Source organism: Megascapheus bottae, chromosome 20 (assembly GCF_031878675.1).
Source record: "Megascapheus bottae isolate mThoBot1 chromosome 20, mThoBot2.hap1, whole genome shotgun sequence".
NCBI classification, from domain to species: Eukaryota; Metazoa; Chordata; class Mammalia; order Rodentia; family Geomyidae; genus Megascapheus; species Megascapheus bottae.
In genome coordinates, this window is record NC_143528.1 from 20,905,168 (window position 1) to 20,925,455 (window position 20,288).

A 20,288-nucleotide genomic window follows, 5' to 3' on the forward strand; every position below is an offset into this window, starting at 1 on the left:
ATTAAAAAAAATCACAGCTCCGGGCTGGGAGTTTGACCTAGTGGTTAAAGTGCTTGCCTAGCATGCATGAAGACCCAGGTTCGATTCCTGTATCACATACATAGAAAAAAAAAGCCAGCAATGGTGCTGAGTCTCAAGTGGTAGAGCTCTAGCCTTGAGAAAGTCCAAGGACAGTGCTCAGGACCTGAGCTCAAGCCCAGGACTGGCAAAAAAAAAAAAAAAAAAAAATCACAGCTCAGTCTCCCAAAATGCTAATGGAGCCTCCAATAAGCTGAGAGGAATAGTCTGTCCTTTAGAAAGGATCACTTTAGCCTTGCATCTATCTCTCAACGGAACCTCAAGACAGTTAGTTCTTATTTATAGTACTGCTTCCTCAGCTCTCCTCCCATGCCTTGTTTTTCTCAGAACGTTATTGTGAGAGATCATAATTAGTGCCACTGCTCACAATGAAAAGGAACAACAGTACTTTCTGTGTGTTCAGAAAATGTATCAACAATAAATACACAATAGAATTCTACTCTTCCTTTAGAAAGAATGATATTATACCATTCGCAGAGAAATGGAAAGACTTGGAAATTTTAGATTAGGTGAAGTAAGCCAGGCCCAAAGAGACATAGGTTGCATGTTTCCCTCATTTGTCGTATTTAGAATATGCCTATAAATCTGTAAGTAAGCACACTGGTAAAAGACAAAAAATACATTCACTGGAGCAGGGTGTGGTGACTCACACCTGCAATCCTAGCTCTTCAGGAGGCTGAGAACTGAGGATCGAGCTTCAAGGCAGCCAGGCAATACAAAGCCAGCCAAGAGACTCTTATCTCCAATTAATCACTAGAGCACGGAAGCGGTACTGCAGCTCAAGGGCAGAGCCACTTGTGCTTGGGGACAAGAGGGAAAAACTGGAAGAGGGTGAGAGAAGGGGTGATATTGTTTAAAAAAAGAAATGTACTTTTTACCTGACTTAACTATAACCCATCTGTACATCACTTTCATAAGAAAAAGAAAATGTACCAACAACCGAGGAAATTTTTTTTTTTTTGCCAGTCCTGGACTTGAGCTCAGGGCCTGAGCACTGTCCTTGGACTTTCTCAAGGCTAGAGCTCTACCACTTGAGCCTCAGCACCATTTCTGGCTTTTTTCTATGTATGTGGTACTGAGGAATCAAACCCAGGTCCTCGTGCATACCAGGCAAGCACTCAACCACTAGGCCAAACTCCTGGCCCCCCGAGGAATTTTTTAAAGCATGTTAGGCATGTTGTGAGTTTCCATGAACTTGAGAGATGTACATGTGGGAATCTTACCCTGTAACTTTGTTTTATCCCAATTTAACTGGTCACATAAAAACCTGCAACTAACTCTACAGTCAACCATGAGACAAGGTTTGACATCATAGGTTTCTGGCTGTTTGGGGAAAGGATTATTCAGGAAATAATCTTATTCTTACTGCGTAGAACAAAAGCTGGGAGATAATTCTTGAAAATGTTCAAGGTCTTTATCACTTGGTATTGGGATTACAAATTGTCTTCTTTGCCTCTTTATTATGTATCTTCCTCTTTTTATGTTCTTCCATAACATGTTATTTTGATAATATAGTAAAAAGAAGAAGAAGAAAATGAATGATGTAAGTTAAATTGGAAAAGACTGAGCAATTCTACAATAAAGTTAGCCTAACCCATATTTTCTAGAAACCAGAACCAAAGACAAAGCTTTATTCAGAACAACTACTTCATGAAGTACATGGTAAGGGAGGAACTAGGGAAATAGAGAAAATAGAAAGATACTCAGCTAGTCGCAAGCACAGCTGATTTCTAATAAAAGATTGGACACGCTTTGTAAACCACAAACCAGTCTACCTGGAGAAGGAAGCATTTTCCTGTGACTCTCAGCCGCCATGGGCTATGCTCATCTGACAGGATGGAAACTCCTCATCCACTTGCCCAGAATGGCCAATTCATCCCAAGACAGAACAGCAGCTTCCCCAGCCATGAACCTAGGTAGAAGTGGAGGAAGTTTGGGCTCCAAGAGGTTTCAGGGAGCCCCCACCTCTCCTGAGAACTGACCAGCAGGCAAAGATGACCAGTGCTGATAGCATCCAAGAACAACAGGAAAGTTCAGAGCACTCCCACCTAGCCCAGGGGTATGGAGTCCTCTGTGGCACTCTGAGCTCCACAGACTTCCCTCCAGCCAAGATGAAACCATCTCCTGGGGTCACCTGGGTTGTTCAGGAGTGATAGAGTGGCTCCAGCATTCCACGTAGGTTTTCAATACGCATCACTAGCAATGAGCCCCCTTTTCGGGCTTCAGAGAGGTGAATGGTGGGAAGTCAGAAAACCATGTCCTGTCAATGCTTCATCTCTGTGACCAGCAGATCCAATCTGTGCCTTGTTTTCAAATGGGAAAACGAAGTTCATTCCTATTGCATGTGGCAGAGAACATGGGAGAGCAAAGTCTTCCACAGGTGACTTTCATTGATAGATGCACAAATGGCATCCTGGCTAAACAGAACACACAGGGATACCACTCCCACCCACTGGTACTGAACTGTGTACAATCAGGACCTTGTCAGTGGAACCACTGAGGACACACAGTGCAAGAAGTGTGTGCTTGCCACATGTGAAGCATTCCTCAGAGCAACAGAAAAGATCGATTCTCCAAAGGCAGGAGACGTAATTGTCTTACCAACTGGTGTTCTGGAGCCACAAGTGAAAAAATGAAGAAAGAGGAGGAAGAGGAGGTGGAGGAAGAGGGGGTGAACGAGAAGGTGGAAGAGGAGGAAGAGAAGCAAGCTTCACCTGTGAAGACCACTGTCCAACTTCTAGAACAACTGTCCTGATGCTTTAGGCTTGGGCCTTTGGCTCAATTCCAAGTTTTGTGATTGAGGAAAATGTCACAGAGGTTCTTGAAGACTTTTCTAAAAAGCAGAATATCACCTATATACCCTACCTGATCTTATTTGAAAGGTTCTCCAAGTCTCTGTTTTCTATTAGCTGCACAAGAAGGGACTATTGTATTCTTCTCTGGCATGCAAGACACAGAAACACAGCTTGGTGAAAGGCAAAAGGGCGACTGGGAAGGGAAATAGGATTAGTCTGCTGGTGGGGTATGAATTGCACAACACAGGTATTGCTGCCTAAGGTATCTGATGACACTTATTCTCATTTTTTTGGCAGAAATCCTCGGCATCATTAAGTCACCATACATGTCAACTTTACCCTGAGCTGACAAGGAGGATAGTGGGTGCCCTGGGAGTCTTTTGAGCTTTCGGCTCTCAACCAATTCAACTTAACTGCAGTAAGACTTAGAAGTGTGTGTGTGTCTGTGGCTATTGTTTTCGTCCCTTCAGTTTGTCACAGCAATGGAAACAGTATGGAAGCATGGTTAAGGAGATGGTTGGAAGAGAGAAGGTGGCAGAGCTAGTGCAATCCTCCCACATCTTTAGGTGACCTGGGGATTCTGAGCAAGTTCTCTTTATGCCCATGGTCAGTTGGTACTGTTACCAAATGTAGGCACATGGCAGAAGAGCTGCTCACTCAAATCTCATAGTACCCAGGAAGGAAAGAAAGACACCAGAAGCGACATGACTAATATCCCCTCACAGGACAGCTCTGTTCGCCCAGTAACCTAACTTCCTCCCACCAGGTTCTACCAACTAAAGGTTCTACCACCTCCTCGAAGTACCACAAGATGGAGATCAAAACTTTGGAGGATCTTTGGGGGATTTTGAAAGCCTCTAGGACTTTTCCAAGAGGCTGTTCTCCACTTGCAGCCACACCTGTTTCCAAGAAGTTAGCATACCAACCTAAAGATAGACATGAGTGCCAACTTGTCCCCAGCACGGCTTTCCTAGGAAGGCTAAGGGAAGAGATTTTAAAAAAGGAGGTGAGGGTGTTGAGACTGTGGCCTAGTGATAGAGTGCTTGCCTAGTATGCAGGAAGCCCTGAGTTCAACTCCTTGGTACCACATACATAGAAAAAGCCAAATGTGGTTCTGTGCCTCAAATGGTAGAGCACTAGCCTTGAGAAATCCCAAGGACAGTGCCCAGGCCCTGAGTTCAAGCCCAGGACTGTTTTAAAAAAAAAAAAAAATATATATATATATATATATATATATTAAAGCTGTAGGGTAAAGCTATACCCTGATACCCTGCAGAGCACCTCCACACAAGACCGGAAGCCATGACTGATAACCCAGGACACACAGCCACAGAGAACTTGAACCTCAAGTTGCACAACAGGGACAGTCACTCTGGCCTGGAAGCTAGTTTCTGCAGGTCTTTTTAAGCCTAGTACAAGAAACCCTTTCCTGTTCCACAGCTAGGTCTCTATTTGAAAACATAAAAGCTTATTGTTCTGAAGTCACCCAGCTTGTCTGACCACTTCAGAAATTTCTTTGTACTCCACTGGATCTTGGAACCAGTCACATCTCTTGGGTAGTATTTACTATTGGGACATGGGGGCTTGACATTGCAACTTGTGCCAAAAGGCCACTGTAGTTAGACTTGGTCTGACTGAAAGGGGAGCACACTTGAACAGGTCCTTCCTACCCAACGCCTCAGGCAAAGTTGACTTTAAGAAAGTAAATGATCTGCCACCAGATGGAAGAGGAGGAGCAATTAGTCTGAAAAATAAAATACTGCAGGTAGTAGCACGGGCATTGTTTGTGCTGGTGAGTGGTCAGGGTTAGTTAGTGATTAACATAAAGCACTTATTAAACATAAGCTCTCTTCTACAGCAAGCTGTTGCATTGATTTCTCAAGATAATGGTTGGAAATGGCCATAAGATAATATTGACTATAGGTGCATGGTTGGTAAATATTTGTGCTTGTGGGAATTGTCTTGTTGGTTTTATCCTTACAGCTGGAGTGCTTGCAAAGTCTACTTTCCTAAAAGGGAAGACACTGTTAAAGGAGATACCAGCTACTATCGATCTATCAGAAAGTACCAGAAAGCCCTCACACTGACCAGAGGTTCCTGTCTACCAGATTTTCATGTGTATTTTTTATTAAATATTTTTATTGTTATTGTGAAATAACAATGAAAAGTGGTGGCCATTTCATTCGTCAGGTAATGAATACATTTCTTTTTGGACAATGTCACCCCTCACTCTCTCCCAGTTTTTCCCTCTCATCTCCACCCACAAGTTGAATAGTTCATTTTCAACATACTGTTATTGAGGACCGCTGTTCATATTATTAAATACAGAGAAAAGGAAGAGGACAAATAAAACAACATCTAAAGCTCTTCTTATTAGCATATATTAATTGTACAAAAGGGTTCTTTGGGCTATTTCTATAACTAGGAGATACAGGCCAGAGGCCCAAATCTTGAGGTTCCATATGTCTGGTCCTGTCCAGCCTCTCACCCAGACAGAGGAAATAAAGAGGTGAGCAGTGATTACAGGACACAGAAAGGAAGTTGTCATGTGGCCCAGGTATTCTGTGGGAAGAGACAAAGGAAGCACTTCTGCCCAGCTTCCCAGAACTACAGATTGAGCTTTAAAGAGAAAAATTGGGAAAAGAGTGGAAGTATGCATAATTATTTAGCATGGTGGCCTGGTTGATTATTATCTCAGTTGTGGTTCTGCAAAGGGTTCCAAGAAGTTGTTTAGGCTGCCACGGTTCCAGGGGAGCCATCTGAGTCCTGTGAGATGATCATTCTGGTTCTCCATGCAGCAGCAGCAGCAGCAGCAATTGTACTAATTTGGGAGGGGGTAAGTCTCATGAGGCTCTGATGACTCCTTCATTGGAAGTAACTTTGGTCTCTTGTCATAGAGGTGTTATTGATCAGTCTTGTCCTTTCGGAATAGCAGGACAAAGGTTCCAAGCTTTTTTTTTTTTTTTACTTTTGGTTCACTCATGGTTTAAAGTAAGACATCAGTCCTTTGCAAAAGCAGTTTTTAAGCACTGGTTGCATTTCTATACATGGAGATAATGTTCTTGAGTCTATTCTTCTCTATTGCTTATTCTTAGTCTCATTCTCATTTTATAAAAACAATTTTGATAGCTTTGTTTTATGTGCCTATAATGTACTTTGATCATATTCACACACACACATACACACACACACAAATACACACACAGCACCAACTTCTTATTTTTAACATTATAAACAACTATAAAAATTTATCTCTCCTACAGGAGCTATGTGTTAGGGCACACATACCCAGCTGATGAGAGCAAGAAGTTTCTTCAGACATTCCAGCCAACAAAAGAACAATATCATTTTTCACTCATGTTTTGCCTCTTCCATCTAAATGAGTTCGGATAATTGCCATTGATGGATATGAGCCAAGCCTCACAATATAGAGAGTAGGCTGCCATGTTCTAAATCTGGATCAAGCTTAACCAAAGGAAGTAGGATAACCAGAAGGCAAGAAAGAGGAAGGATGAAAGGAGAGATAATTTGAACTTAAGCAAACTTCTCCATGGAAATACAGTGACATGGAAACTAATTACATATACACTCTGAGAAAGCAATCTGCAAATAAAAAATGTGGGCTACATCACATGACCTCATTTCCTAATAATAATAGTGACATATTGAGGCAAGGACTGCATTTATTTTATGTTAAATGCAATTAAGACATGATGAAACTGGGCACCAGTCAGTGTTGCCTGTACTCCTACTCAAGAGGCTGGGATCCGAGGGGCATTTCAAAGCCACCCAGTACAGCAAAGTCTATGAAACTCTTTATTTCCAATTAACCACCAAAAAAACCAAAAGTGGAGATGTGGCTCAAGTTGTAGAGCACTAGCTTTGAGCAAAAACACTAAGGGATAGCACCCAGGCCCTGAGTTCAAGTCCTAGCACACAGCTCTGGGAAGGAAAGTCCCTCAGTGGAGGGAAGCTAGATGTGGAGTAAGCACGTGTCATCTCAGCAAGATGGGAAGCCTAAAGTAGGCAAATCCTGGTCCAGGCTTGAGACTGGGCAGGAAATGTGACCCTATCTTAAAAAAATAACCAGTGAAGGGCTGTGAGTTTGGCCTAGTGGTAGAGTGCTTTCGGAAAATGCAGGAAGACAACATACACACACAAATCCAGAAGTGGTGCTGTGGCTCAAGTGATAGAGCACTAGCCTTGAGAAGGCCCAAGGACAGTGCCCAGGCCCTAAGTTCAAGCCCCAGGAATGGCAAAATAACCAGTGAAGCTAGGTGCCAGTGGCTCATGCCTGTAATCCTAACTAAAGAGGAGGCTAAGATCTGAGGATCACAGTTTTAAGCCAGCCCAGGTAGGAAAGTTCATGAGACTCTTATCTCCAATTAATCACAGAAAAACACAGATGTGATGCTGTAGCTCAAATGGCTTGAACGAAAGGAGCTTAGGGACAGTGCCTGGGCCCTAAGTTCAAGGCCCAGGAGGACTGACCAAAAAAAAAAAAGACAAAAAAATCAAAACAAAGAATAATACCGAATGGTGATCTCAAATATCTCTGATAAAGCCATCAGCTAAAAAAAAAAATAATAAGTTTTACCAGGGGACCAGTTCCTCTTATACCGTTCTTTGTGTTCCATCTTGAATATAGGCAGCTCTTTGTGGTGTTAATTTTTGTTGAATTATCACCCAAGATCAGAAATTTTTCAAATATTCATTTCTTCAGTCTAATGAAGATAACCAAAAAGATGATAAACTTCACCCTTAGATGCCCATATTCTAGGAGTCCAGCTGTCAGAAGCAGCAGAGAAGATAGGAGCAAGCACTCTGAATTTCTGATAGTTTTCCTCTTTCCTGGCTGGCTATGTGAGGCTCCAGCATCAGAGCCAACATGAGCTTGACTCCACTGTGGGCAAGTCTTCCATGCTGAAATCATGGGCATGCCATCTCACTGGGTGGGAAGCTGCCAGGTTTTTTCAGCGCTTAAAAGCTTCCTCCTTGCTATGTTTATGAACTTTTTTAAAATATATTTTTATTGTAATTAATAAAAGGGGTTACATGATATTTGCCAGATAGAAGGTGCATTAATTCACATACTTTGATACCCTTTCACATGTCTTGGTACCCATTACCCTCCCCCCACCGCCTCACCCCCCCACCCCCTCACCCCCCCACCCCCATCTTGGTTTTCCCCCCTTCCCTATCAAATTTCAAATAACCAAATACAAATAAATTCAATATATCAGATAACAAAGTGAGATACTGTAACAATATGAGATACCCAAGGGACAGCAAAGGAGATGAGAGATAACATAGTACATTAAGGACAACAATCATTCGTTATATGGCTTTTGTTTCAATATCCTGGAGGTATTTTATGAACTTTTATATGTCCTCCAAAACTTGGCTTACATATCATTATCTTGTCACAGATGATGGAAATACATTCCCATACAAGATAAGCAAAATTTTCTTGTGAACACAAAGACAAAACAACTCCTCTAATGTCACTCTTTGAAGGAGCCCTACCTCCCCGCTGGTGACTTGCTCTTACTCTATAAGGAGAATCACCGCCTTTGGGTGTGTGTGCGTATGTGTATGCATGTGTGTGCGTGTGTGTGCACATGCGTGTTTGAGTGGTATTGAGATTTGAACTCAGGGATTCAGGCAAGTACTTCACGACTTGAGCCTGGTAAATTTTAAACACATTCAAAGGAGAGGGAATAATACAATTAGCCTCCAGATACCTGTAACTCATCTTTACATTTTCCAAGTCTTTACCCATCATCTCACCACCCCACCTTGCTTAGTTTTTGTTTTGTTGGAGTATTTTAAAGTAAATCCCAGGCCAGTCTTGCATCCATATTATACTGTAGTTTTGTGATATGGCAGTTTCTCCTACTGAACACTGATCTTTGGGAACAGATATGGTATCAGCAACCAGTGCAGAAATTGGCCTACAAGAGAGCCATGATATACACTTGGAATCACTATACAATTAAGAACATTTACTGCCATTAGTCTACAAAAATATCTTAGTTTATAGAATACCATGTATCTCAGCCAGCAAATGAATATTTAACCAAGGACTTTCTTGTTTAGCATGGGCAATGAAGCATTAGGAGTGCCGTGCAGGCAGCATTCTATTAACCTCTCTCAGCTGACTTGCTGCCTGTCACTGGACATGGCAAATCATTTTCCCCAAAGGTGTTTCCTATCTCCTTGTCCCACAATTAGGCTAAGGAGGTTTATAGCTTGTTTGCCCAACTTGAACCCAAGTGGACTTGGCATCATATAGTGACGTCATAGTATAGTTGAAGAAAGTAAAAAAAGAAAAAAAAAAACGATTGTAAATAGAGATTCCTTCCTTGAACACTTGTTTGTTAAACTTGTCATTTAAAATATGATGTAAAATCGTTAATAAATTCTTTAATTAAAAGAAAACCATCAGCTTCCTCCTTGCAGATTCTGTTCTCATTGCTGCCATGTAAACTACTCAACTACCCAGACACTGCCATGCTCTGAGGAAACTCACGACTCACCTGGAATGCTCCTAAGTTTAAATGAAGTGATGATGGCTGGTCCGAAGCTCCATCAGTCCATGAGATTCTCACAATCCTAACTCCAGTTGCCATTAAGAGCTCACTACGATGGGGCTGGGAGTTTGGCCTAGTGGTTAAAGTGCTTGCCTAGCATGCATGAAGACCCAGGTTCGATTCCTCGGTACCACATACATAGAAAAAAGCCGGAAGTGGTGCTGAGGCTCAAGTGGTAGAGCTCTAGCCTTGAGAAAGCCCAAGGACAGTGCTCAGGCCCTGAGCTCAAGCCCAGGACTGGCAAAAAAAAAAAAAAGAGCTCACTATGAGTGCACCTGCAACCAAGCCTGAACTGCCAGATGCCAGTCCTGAAACTCAGGAGAGATAACTGTTTGAAGTCACCAATCACTGGGTAACTTGTTTTGTTGCAATAAACAGACCCTAGACATGGAATTCTTGTTCCCACATATTCAAAATAGGCCTTGTTCAATAAATGATAGCAATTATCATTTGGCAAAGATGGATTTAGAAATCTCAACCAACCTAACAAAGATAATTTTAATTCCCACTTGCCATGCATGCTGGAATATTTTAAGTATGTGTTCTATAAATCAAAGAATCAAGATCAAATTTGCTGTTTTGCATTTGTTCTTGCAATGATTGATAAAAGAATTTAAAAAAAACTGCTCAGGAAATAATTTGCATGGTACATAGACCCTGAAATGCAGGTCTACATGGCAGTTTTGACTTTGCTTCTCTTCACCCCAGGGAAAACATGCTTCAGAAAGCACAAACAATAAGCCCTTGTGATTACTTTACTTTTGTTCTTGAGCATAAATAAATTGCCTAGAAAGAAAAGTTTCTCACAAATCCGATCTCTGAACGGAACTGGAATATAACTGTGGACTTGTTTTTCATGAAAACATAAGATACTGTACTCATTTAGTGAATTTTATAGAACTACTTTAGAGGGTATGTCTGAAAATGAATTCACTAAACAAACAAATACCAAAAATAGGCTGAGATGGTTATAGATCTTCCAAAGGGTAGTATGATTTTAATTTTGAGTCAGGGTCTTCAGCTTCCACCTCCCAAGTGCCGGGATTTCAGGTATACACCACCAGGCCTGGTTGATTATCACCCATTAAGACGTTAAAAAAAAAAAAAAGCGCTTAAGGGTTGAGGGTATGTGGCTCAAAGGCAAAGAAAGGGCTTGCCTAGCATGCACAAAGCCCTTCATTCAATCTTCAGCTCTCTCTCTGTCTGTCTCTGTCTGTCTCTGTCTGTCTCTCTCTCTCTCACACACACACACGATGAAAACTTTGAACAATGGGAAAATAAAATAAAGCATGAATTTGTTTTCCGGATCTTACATTAGGATGGTGGCTGTAGTGTGTGTGTGTGGGGGGGGGAGTGTTTTATTTGGCAGTTATTCACTATGCTTCAGCTGCCAAGGATTTAGACCTGAAGGTTAAATCCACATAGTTTAAGCAAAGGGAACATGATAAAATGTCCACTCTTTTTTTTTTTTTTTTTTTTCCGTTTGTTGGTGGTAGGGCTAGAACTTGGGCTGGGCGCTGTCCCTGAACTCTTCAGCTCAAGGCTACTGCCCCACCCCTTGAGCCACAAGCAGCACCACTTCCCATTTTCTAGTGGTGAAGTGGAGATAAATATCAGACTTTAGTGCCCGGGCTGACTCTGAGCCATATTCCTTAGATTTCAGCCTCCTGAGTAGCTAGGATTATGGGCATGAGCCACCATGCCTGGCTAAAGTGTCCATTTTTAAAGTTGTCATATACTTAATCATCCTTATCCACTGCTGTCACACGTTTGTTGAAAATTAGTCACAACCATACATAACACAACTCACTATGCTAAGCCAGGACTTGAGACTCTCTGAGTGCCTTTTCTGGGCTGTGAAGGTTGGGAAGGAAAGTCAGAAAGGTATCTGCTGGAATGACATGGCCCCTCCCTCTGAAATGGTAAGCTAAACTTTCCCTTTTTTGTTGGAATGCAATGTGAATGACAGCTCACAATTTTTCAACAGCTATTGGTGACTGGAAGACTTCTGACCTAGGTGGAGATACAATGATTGTCAAGGAATGATTAAATTAAAATTACCTTTCCAAGACATTTTTCTAAAATACTAAAATGTAATAGTTACATTATTCTTAGAATAAGCTTTCCTTGCTGGGAAAACTTAATTAAGGGAATCAAAGCTGTAAGCTGTAAGTATTACAAAAATATAAACCCAGCCAGGAGTTTGGCCTAGTGGTAGAGTGCTTGCCTAGTATGCACGAAGACCCAGGTTTGATTCCTGGTACCACATACATTTAAAAAGGCCAGAAATGGTGCTGTGGCTCCAGTGGTAGAGTTCTAGCCTTGAGAAAGGCCAAGGACAGTGCTCAGGCCCTGAGTTCAAGCCCTACGAATGACAAATAAACACATGCGCACGCACATGGGTGCACGCGCACACACACACACACACAAACTAAATTAGAGATTCTTTTGTACCCTTCCAAGAGGTCTTCTCCTCCTTTCGGGTAACAACTTGGATTACTCACCAGAGCTTGTAGTATGGATGAGAGAGAGGCCATTACACGAATCCTCCGATTTATAATGCATTACTTAAAACGTCACTTAGTCCTGAATGGTGACCAGAGGAGGAGAAGCAACACTGTGAAGCAGGTAGTGGAGTGCTAGACGTAGAGGTGGGTACTCTCACCAGAGACAGACACTAAGGCTGACCACACAGGGACAAAGGCAGGTTCTTCTGAACACAATCTGAGTAAGCTAACAGTACTTCCAGTGAGAATTCTGTCTTTATTTCTCTTGGTGACACTGGAGTTTGAACTCAAGGTTTTTCTTTCTAGTCACCATGTCCCCAGTCCTGTCTTGAACTTTGAACCTCAAATAGATCATAAGTTTATGTATTTTTTGTTACAAAATTAGGTTAATATATTCACAGTAGAATTTATAAGAAAATGCCTTCTTAGGGACCAAAGACTATCACTACCCTTTACTCCAAGAGACACTGAGAAAAAACACATACTTGGTAATTGGTATATTTCCAGTAGTAGACCCAGTTAAACAGATCACACCCACATTAGCATTAACTATTCTCTAAGTATGTCAGTAGGTCACTTGTCCATGTGTTTCAAGCTGGACAATGGTAGTGTTAACATCTGGACCTTCATTAAGCACACATTGCATCAAACCACCTTAGAATTCCAGAGGATCTTAACATTAAAACTCTTTGTCTAAAGTTCCTTTAAACAACAGGTTACATCCCATTAGTCTGTTAGTCATGCCAGGTTATAATGAGGTGTATTTTTTAAAACACAGTAGTATACAAGATAGGGTAGAGTTGGAAGTATTACCTCTTGAAACTGTTTATAGTTTTACATACTTATTTGCTTGTATACCTTTATATCTATACTAGCTTATGTAAAATTTGTAACAAATTCTGATAATATGGAGTTGTCTAGGAGATGCATAAAGTCCTGTTCAGCCTTCTCATGAAAAAAAAATGTCACCAGCTGAGGATAAACTTTAGGTAAGGGGCTGCCAAGGCTCTTTGGGTATTGATCTATACGATTTTCCTAACAGGCCTGTGCTGTTCTTTACCCGGCACCTTTGAGAAAACCCAGTAACAGTCACCTAAACAGAAAGGTGCCAAGTTGAGATTTGATCCCAGATAACTGGTTGTCAACCCGTCTCCCACAGCCTCTACCAGCCAGCTCTAGAACAAGATACCCAGGTCCCACCCCTCCCGCTCCACTCCACCTCAGGGACACTTAGTCAAAGTTGTTTAATGAAGCTAAAATAAAACAAGTTTAAAATAAAGGAATACAAACAAGTATAGCTGAGAGAACAAATTTATTTACATTACTGTTTTCCTTTTTACAATGGCTACACTTTTAAAATAATACAATTTTCTAAGGAATCAGGTCGTTTCAAGTTACTATTAACAAAGAAAATATTCACCCTAAATTTTTTTTATTTACATTAATTTTCAAGAATTCCAAATAGTTGTTTTGAAATTACTCAGTGTAACTAAAGAGCTGCTATTTAGAGCTGCGTCATTCTCAGGAAATTTGGGACTCATGCTTCTAATATCAGATCTTTACAGTTCAGGTTCTTTCAGAAAGAAAATCTGCTTCATAAACGATCCCCTCTCTTTGATACTTTTTAATCATCAAACAAAATATTCTGATGTCTTTTAAACTGTTTTGATTAAAACCTTCTGGAGATTTTCTATGCCCGTCATACAGCAGCATACACTGTTGTGTACGCTCTCTGACCACAAGTGGCAATTAGGATGGATTCCAGCCAACTGTGGGGACACTTCCCAGGGATTCAGCATTTTACTGGTACAGATACTATGCGCATTCTCTTGTCTGTCTAGTCATATTTAGGATACCTATCGTATCACTGATATTGCACATGCAAATCACTTGTTTTTCGAAGAATTTACTGTTCATAAAATGACTTTTCACAGTAATATCCTTTCAATATCACACTGACAAAGATTTCAAATTTTTATTAGTAAAACTATGAGAGGGTGATTTTCAGCAATAATTCCTCTGAATAGTTGATATGTTGTCCATTAAAAACTAGAAAAGATTAATTTTTTGACCACGATCACAATCAGACACCTATGTTAGCTCTGTAAGAACACATCTTCTGGTCTTGTCCATCATGCAGCAGCGATGGAGGCCTCATCCATGATTCGACCCTGTGGCTTTACAGTGGGAAAACAAAATGAGATTACAAAGGAGTAATGGTTGGAAAGCTCTGTTAATTGAAAGGGTGTGAATTCTTAGAGCCGTTTTACAAAAGTAGACTAAATGTGCATAAATATCGAATTATTCTCCCTCTTTAACTGTTTGTACCAAAACAGTACTGGCAGTTACTGCATGCTCAGGTACTGCAGACATCTCGAGCTGACCACACACTTCACCTGCTGGGTCCACTTTAGCTAAGTCTTCTAGGATGCTTGTGCCCAAGCACCTCCTGCCAATCTATCACCATCTCATGAGAAATGGAAGCTTGTTACCACTCCTGCCAAACTCATGTTTTATTCTTTTTCTCTTGCTCAAGGCTCTCCCAAATCTCAATGCACTTTAAGTTTATTTAGGAAGTGGGGCTGTGGCTCAAGTGGTAGAGAACTAGCCTTGAGTTGAAGAGCTCAAGGACAAAGTCCAGGCCCAGAGTTCTTGCAAGCCCTGCGACCGACCAAAAAAAAAAGGTAAGCACATTAATAAAATGCTTTACAGATGCAAAAGAAGTTGTACCAGTAAGTCTAAAAAGATAAAGGCCAGGAAAAGTTTGGGGTCACTGATACAGACTAATTTATAATATACCAAATCCTGAAGGAAAAGTTGTTCAAAACTTGAATGAGGCAAACACAGAAAAGCTAGTAGTGAGTAATATAACATTCCAAAGGAGGGTATGAATGTAAAAGAGAGCATCCAAAATTCATAGATGTAGTAATATAATAGACAATATAATGTAGTAATATAATAGTAATAGTCCTCATATATGCTGAGGATGGTCAAATAATCATCACAGGGACTCTTTGGTTGCAGGAACCTAGAAATTGAATTAATTCCTTAAGACTGAAACATTTAATCAGTTGTACACAGTTTCTGACAGAAAGACTCAAACATAGGTATTCAGAAGAGTTTCAGAAGAGAGTTGAATGTAGGCTTTAAAGAAGTGATAGATAGCCAGGCACTGGTGGCTCACACCTGTAATCCCAGCTACTTAGGAGGCTGAGATCTCAGGATCATGGTTCAAAGCTAGCACAGGTACAAAAGTCTGTGAGACTTTTATTTCCAACTAACCACCAGAAAACTAGAAGTGGCACTGTGGCTCAAGTGGTAGAGTGATAGCCTTGAGCTGAAGAGCTTAGGGACAGTGCCCAGGTCCAGTGTTCAAGTCCCATGACTGACAAAAATAAATAAATAAAATAAATAAAAAGAATGAAAATTAGGGATGTCAAGGAATATTTAGCCTGTTTAGGAAGTTAATATATTTGATAAAAACTAGTTACAAACTGTAACATTAAAACGTATTTAACTAAGCCACAGAAAGAGCATATTCAAAGATGCTTCAGGTATAAATCAATAATTATCTAGGGGAATAAAAATCTTGGAGTTAGATTATATAGAAATGAATGGTGTTCTTCTATCTGGCAAATATCATGTAACCCTTTTACTAATTACAATAAAAAATGCAAAAAAAAAAGAAATGAATGGTGTTTGTGAAGTAATCTGGTGAATATAATGTAACCCTTCTATTAATTACAATAAAAAATATATGGAAAAAAGAGAAATGAATGGTAAGCCAGAGCCAGTGGCTCATGCCTGTAATCCTAGCTACTTAGGAGGCTGAGATCTGAGGACTGCAGTTCAAACCCAGCCCAGGCACAAAAGTCCATGAGACTCTTATCTCCAATTAACCATCAGAAATTGTGGCTCAAAGTAGCAGAGCACTAGCCTTGAGCTGAAGAGCTTAGGGAAAGTGCCGGGCCTGGAGTTCAAGTCCCCACCCTATACCCCCAAAGAAAAAAAAGAAAGAAAAAAGAAATGAATGGTAATCTTCAAACTTGAGATAATAAAGACAAAACTATATCACAGATTCTTTGTGAGGTTTACATATTAAAATATTTGCTTTTAAGACAGTGACTTTAAAAACCAGAACATTTGAGGCATACCTTTACAAAAATACTGGTAGGTATAAAACGTTTGAGCAACTGATTTGTGAAGTTAGGAAGTCTAAGTAGGTTGATGTTGAGACACGGTAGTTGCTGGTATCCCGCCATCAGAGGATAGAAATTGTATAACATTTCCTGCTCAGTACCAGGTAGAATACGTAATCGAATCTAATCATAAAAGGTTAGAGAAAAATAATCAAACACACATACTTATAAAGTATATATACATATATGTGTATCAATTCTTTACAAAAGATAAATGAACACCTAAATATTTTCAATGAAGTATTCACTTTCTCTTCTATTCAATCCTCCAGGATTCTAAAATGTAGGCCTTAATCAGTAGGAGGCTAGGATGAGATATACAGAAATGTATTAACAGATGTCCATAGCATTATTTTTCAGCTTCTATCTGTACAAACCATTATTTCTCAGCTTTTATCATGATCTGAAAGCAACTTATACCTGTTGAAGCATAGAACAGTAGTCAGTTTATAATTTTAGCTTAGATAAGGTAGAGATTATAGTCCCAAAATGTTATAGTAAATTCCTTAAAATGACTCTTGCCAGGTGCTGGTGGCTCATGCCTATAATCCTGAGGTCATAACTGAAAGCCACCCAGAACAGCAAAATCTGTGAGACACTTATTTTGAAAAATTCCAGAAATGGAGCTGTGGCTCAAGGGGTAGAGCACAGTAGCTTTGAGCAAAAAAGTGCAAGGATACACCAAGCACTAGGACTAGAACACACACAAAAATATGACTAAAAAAAAAAAGACTCTATGACAAGATAGCACAAATCAGTTGCAATTGTTTTTTTTTGGGGGGGGATTATACCACTTGTTAATATAAACAAGTTCAGGAAAAAAGGTATTTGGAATCATAACAATACTTTAAAAAGAATACAAACATGTAGTATTGCCATAGTTCGTAACTATTTACTATTAAAATATATGAAAACATCAGGATAACTGAGAAAAGTGTATTCATTTGTAGTTCAGATATGTGTAAACACATATACGCATATGATGTATCAGGCATAATTTATGCATATACATTTAATATTTTAATGTCAGATAAATGATACATGGATATATATATATATATATAGCATATATCATATATAATGACATTTTTGCATTCAAGAACCTACAGAGCAGGGCCAGGAGTTTGGCCTAGTGGTAGAGTGCTTGCCTAGCATGCACAAAGAGCAGGGTTCGATTCCTCAGTACCACATACACAGAAAAAGCCAGAAGTGGTTCTGTGGTTCAAGTGGTGGAGTTCTAGCCTTGAGAAAGTCCAAGGACAGTGCTCAGGCCCTGAGTTCAAACCCCAGGACTGGCAAAAAGAAAAGAATCTACAGAGCAAAGCTGACTGCTTACTTAGAGCAGACACCTATATATCTGTTCTTATAATTACAATTGGGCTCTCATCACTACTGACAGTCAAGGAATATCTGTTATTCTGTTACACTTTTTTTTTTTTTGCTAGTCCGGGGGCTTGAATTCAGATCTTTCACAGCACCATTTCTGGCTTTTTCTACATAATACTGAGGAATTAAACCTGAGTCTTCTACATGCTAGGCAAGCACTCTACTACTAGGCCAAACTCTTGACCCTTTACTCAACATAATGCTCTAGATTCTCAGCAGAGTTTAATTTTGTCTGGATATTGACTCTTTAAAACCTAAAACACCCTTCCATCTAGTTTGGCTGAACAAATAAAAAGTCTGCAATAATTTTTATGACATTTAACCTAAAAATATCAAAGTAAATCCTGTGCAAGATGAAAATTTCTACACAACTTCGCTGATAGTTCAAAACAGGCTTTTAACCTTACTTAGTACACTCATGTTTCCAGGGTCAAATTAGCACCCCTTCTAACTCACACATAGCATAAATAATAGGGAAACTTTCATTACAAGGGAGAGATTTAAGTTTGCCTAGTATATTATAATATAGCCCAGTGACCCATGAACTTTTGTTGTATAAGGGGAAAGAACTTAAATGATCTAGATGATCTGAAAAGAGAAACCCATCTTTGTAGGAATTTGAAGTTTCTTTCAAAAGTGCTTAAAAAATTCAGTAACAAAACGATACAAATACTGATTAAATAATGTAAGACTTAATTAGTTCCTTTATTTAAAAAAACTCCAGCTCCATTTCTGGACCATTTATTTGTGTCTATACCTGTTTAAGACCTGAGAACATGAAGGCATCACTGGGTTCCACAGAAATTTCCACATCTTGAACTAAGTCAGTCTTATTCTGTAGGTGATACTTGACGGGTAATGATTCTCTGACACGCCCAAATGATGGAAGATCTACAGACAAAGGTGACACATTTCTCTTGATTTTTGTCCTTTTTCATGAGTTATGGGGTCCTTCTTGTAAAAGAATCTCATTTGATAGAATGTAATAATATTCAAATTATGGTTTTATTGCATTTTTCCAGGTAAGAAAAGTCTTTAACTGGATAATAGTTATGGAATTATGAAAAAACAGAGTAAGTTTCTTAAAAACAATTGACTTCAAAAGGGTCTATCAGAAACTGAATATAACTTACAAATAATTTAAAAATTCAAAAAATATCAAAACTTGATTCATTAAACTAAAACAACCCAAAGTTATGTTTTTAGTGGAACTTTAAAACGTCCATTCATCTAGATACACATATTATTTGGATCTTCTGCTGAAATTTGACTTTTTTTCTACGATACAAATTTTAGTGTATACTTGCACAGGGACATGCCAATTTTATCATGTCATTCCAACTGTAATGCTTGTGCTACTAAGGCAAGAATTATATACTATTTTTCAAAATTATTATAAACATCATATAACCACTGATAAAGGGAAGTTTCTCTGAAAGAATTCCAGGAAAAAAGGAATGAGAGACATTATATGTTTCCTATGGGGACACATGCTAGTAACTATGAGGTATTCTTGCCAAAAATTTGAAAGTGAATCTAATCAAGCCAATTAATAGGGACAGATAACTGTTCACAAAAGGCACTATACAATCAGCAAAATGCAGCCTGTGGGAAGACCTACTAGATAAGTGACTTTGCTTCTTTAAAGAAACAACAACAAAAAACACGGAGGGGAAACTAGAGAAACCAAAAATGGTAGAGGAAGGAAATAGATGGTAACAAGGTAATATGGATAGTAGTACTGGAATAGGAGTGACAGAGGTTCATTGTAGAAAGGACTTGAAAACAAAGGAGCAAGAAGTTAGCCACCAGCCTACTTACTTTTAGAGGGACAGAATGACACACCCATCAATTGCCATCATGAAAGACTTTTAGTCAACTAGGAAATTTTTAGCACTGAAATATGCTATTAAGAATTTAGCATAGGGGCCGGGAGTTTGGCCTAGTGGTTAAAGTGCTTGCCTAGCATGCATGAAGACCCGGGTTCGATTCCTCGCTACCACATACATAGAAAAAAGCCGGAAGTGGTGCTGAGGCTCAAGTGGTAGAGCTCTAGCCTTGAGAAAGTCCAAGGACAGGGCTCAGGCCCTGAGCTCAAGCCCAGGACTGGCAAAAAAACAACAATAACAACAACAAAAAAGAATTTAGCATAGGAAGTAGCACAGTGGCTCTAAGTGGTAGAGTGCTAGTCTTGAACTGAAGCGCCCATAATTCAAGCTCCATGATTGACATACATACATACATACATACATACATACATACATACATACATAAAAGATTTGGGGGGGGGCCAGGAGCGTGGCAGAGTAGTAGTCACCTAGCATGCACAAAGACCTCAGTTTGATTCTTCCATACCACATACACAGAAAAAGCTGGAAGGGGTGCTGTGGCTCAAGGGGTAGAGCTCTAGCCTTGAGAAAGTGCAAAGACAGTACCCAGGCCCTGAGCTCAAGCCCCTGGACTTGGAGGGAGGGCAGGGAAAGAATTTATCACGACTGGATACTGGTGGCTCACATCTGCAATCCTAGCTATTCAGGAGGCTGAGGGTCTGAGGATAATGGCTTAAAGTTGGGCCCAGAGAAGTCTGTGGGACCCTCATCTCCAATCAATCACAGAAAGAGCTGGAAATGGCACTGTGGTTTAAATGGTAAAGAGCTCAGGGACAGTGCCCAAACACAAAATTCAAGCCCTATGCCCAATTAAAAAAAAAAAAAAAAGAAGAATTTATCA

The 20,288-nt window shown here is 39.8% G+C and overlaps 1 protein-coding gene across 2 annotated transcripts in view; it reads right to left on the reverse strand.

Annotated features, from left to right (window-relative positions):
* Positions 1 to 13,929: 13,929 nt before the first annotated feature.
* Positions 13,930 to 20,288, reverse strand: part of Trappc11 (trafficking protein particle complex subunit 11) — a 46,284-nt gene continuing 39,925 nt past the window's right edge. For both annotated transcript variants that reach the window (XM_090354146.1, XM_090354147.1), the window contains 3 exons: positions 18,316 to 18,449; positions 16,128 to 16,295; positions 13,930 to 14,150 (listed from right to left, as the gene is read on the reverse strand). In XM_090354146.1, the coding sequence (XP_090210272.1) occupies positions 14,106 to 14,150; positions 16,128 to 16,295; positions 18,316 to 18,449 (347 nt within the window). In that variant the 3' untranslated portion in view covers positions 13,930 to 14,105. The remainder of the gene's footprint in view (positions 14,151 to 16,127; positions 16,296 to 18,315; positions 18,450 to 20,288) is intronic.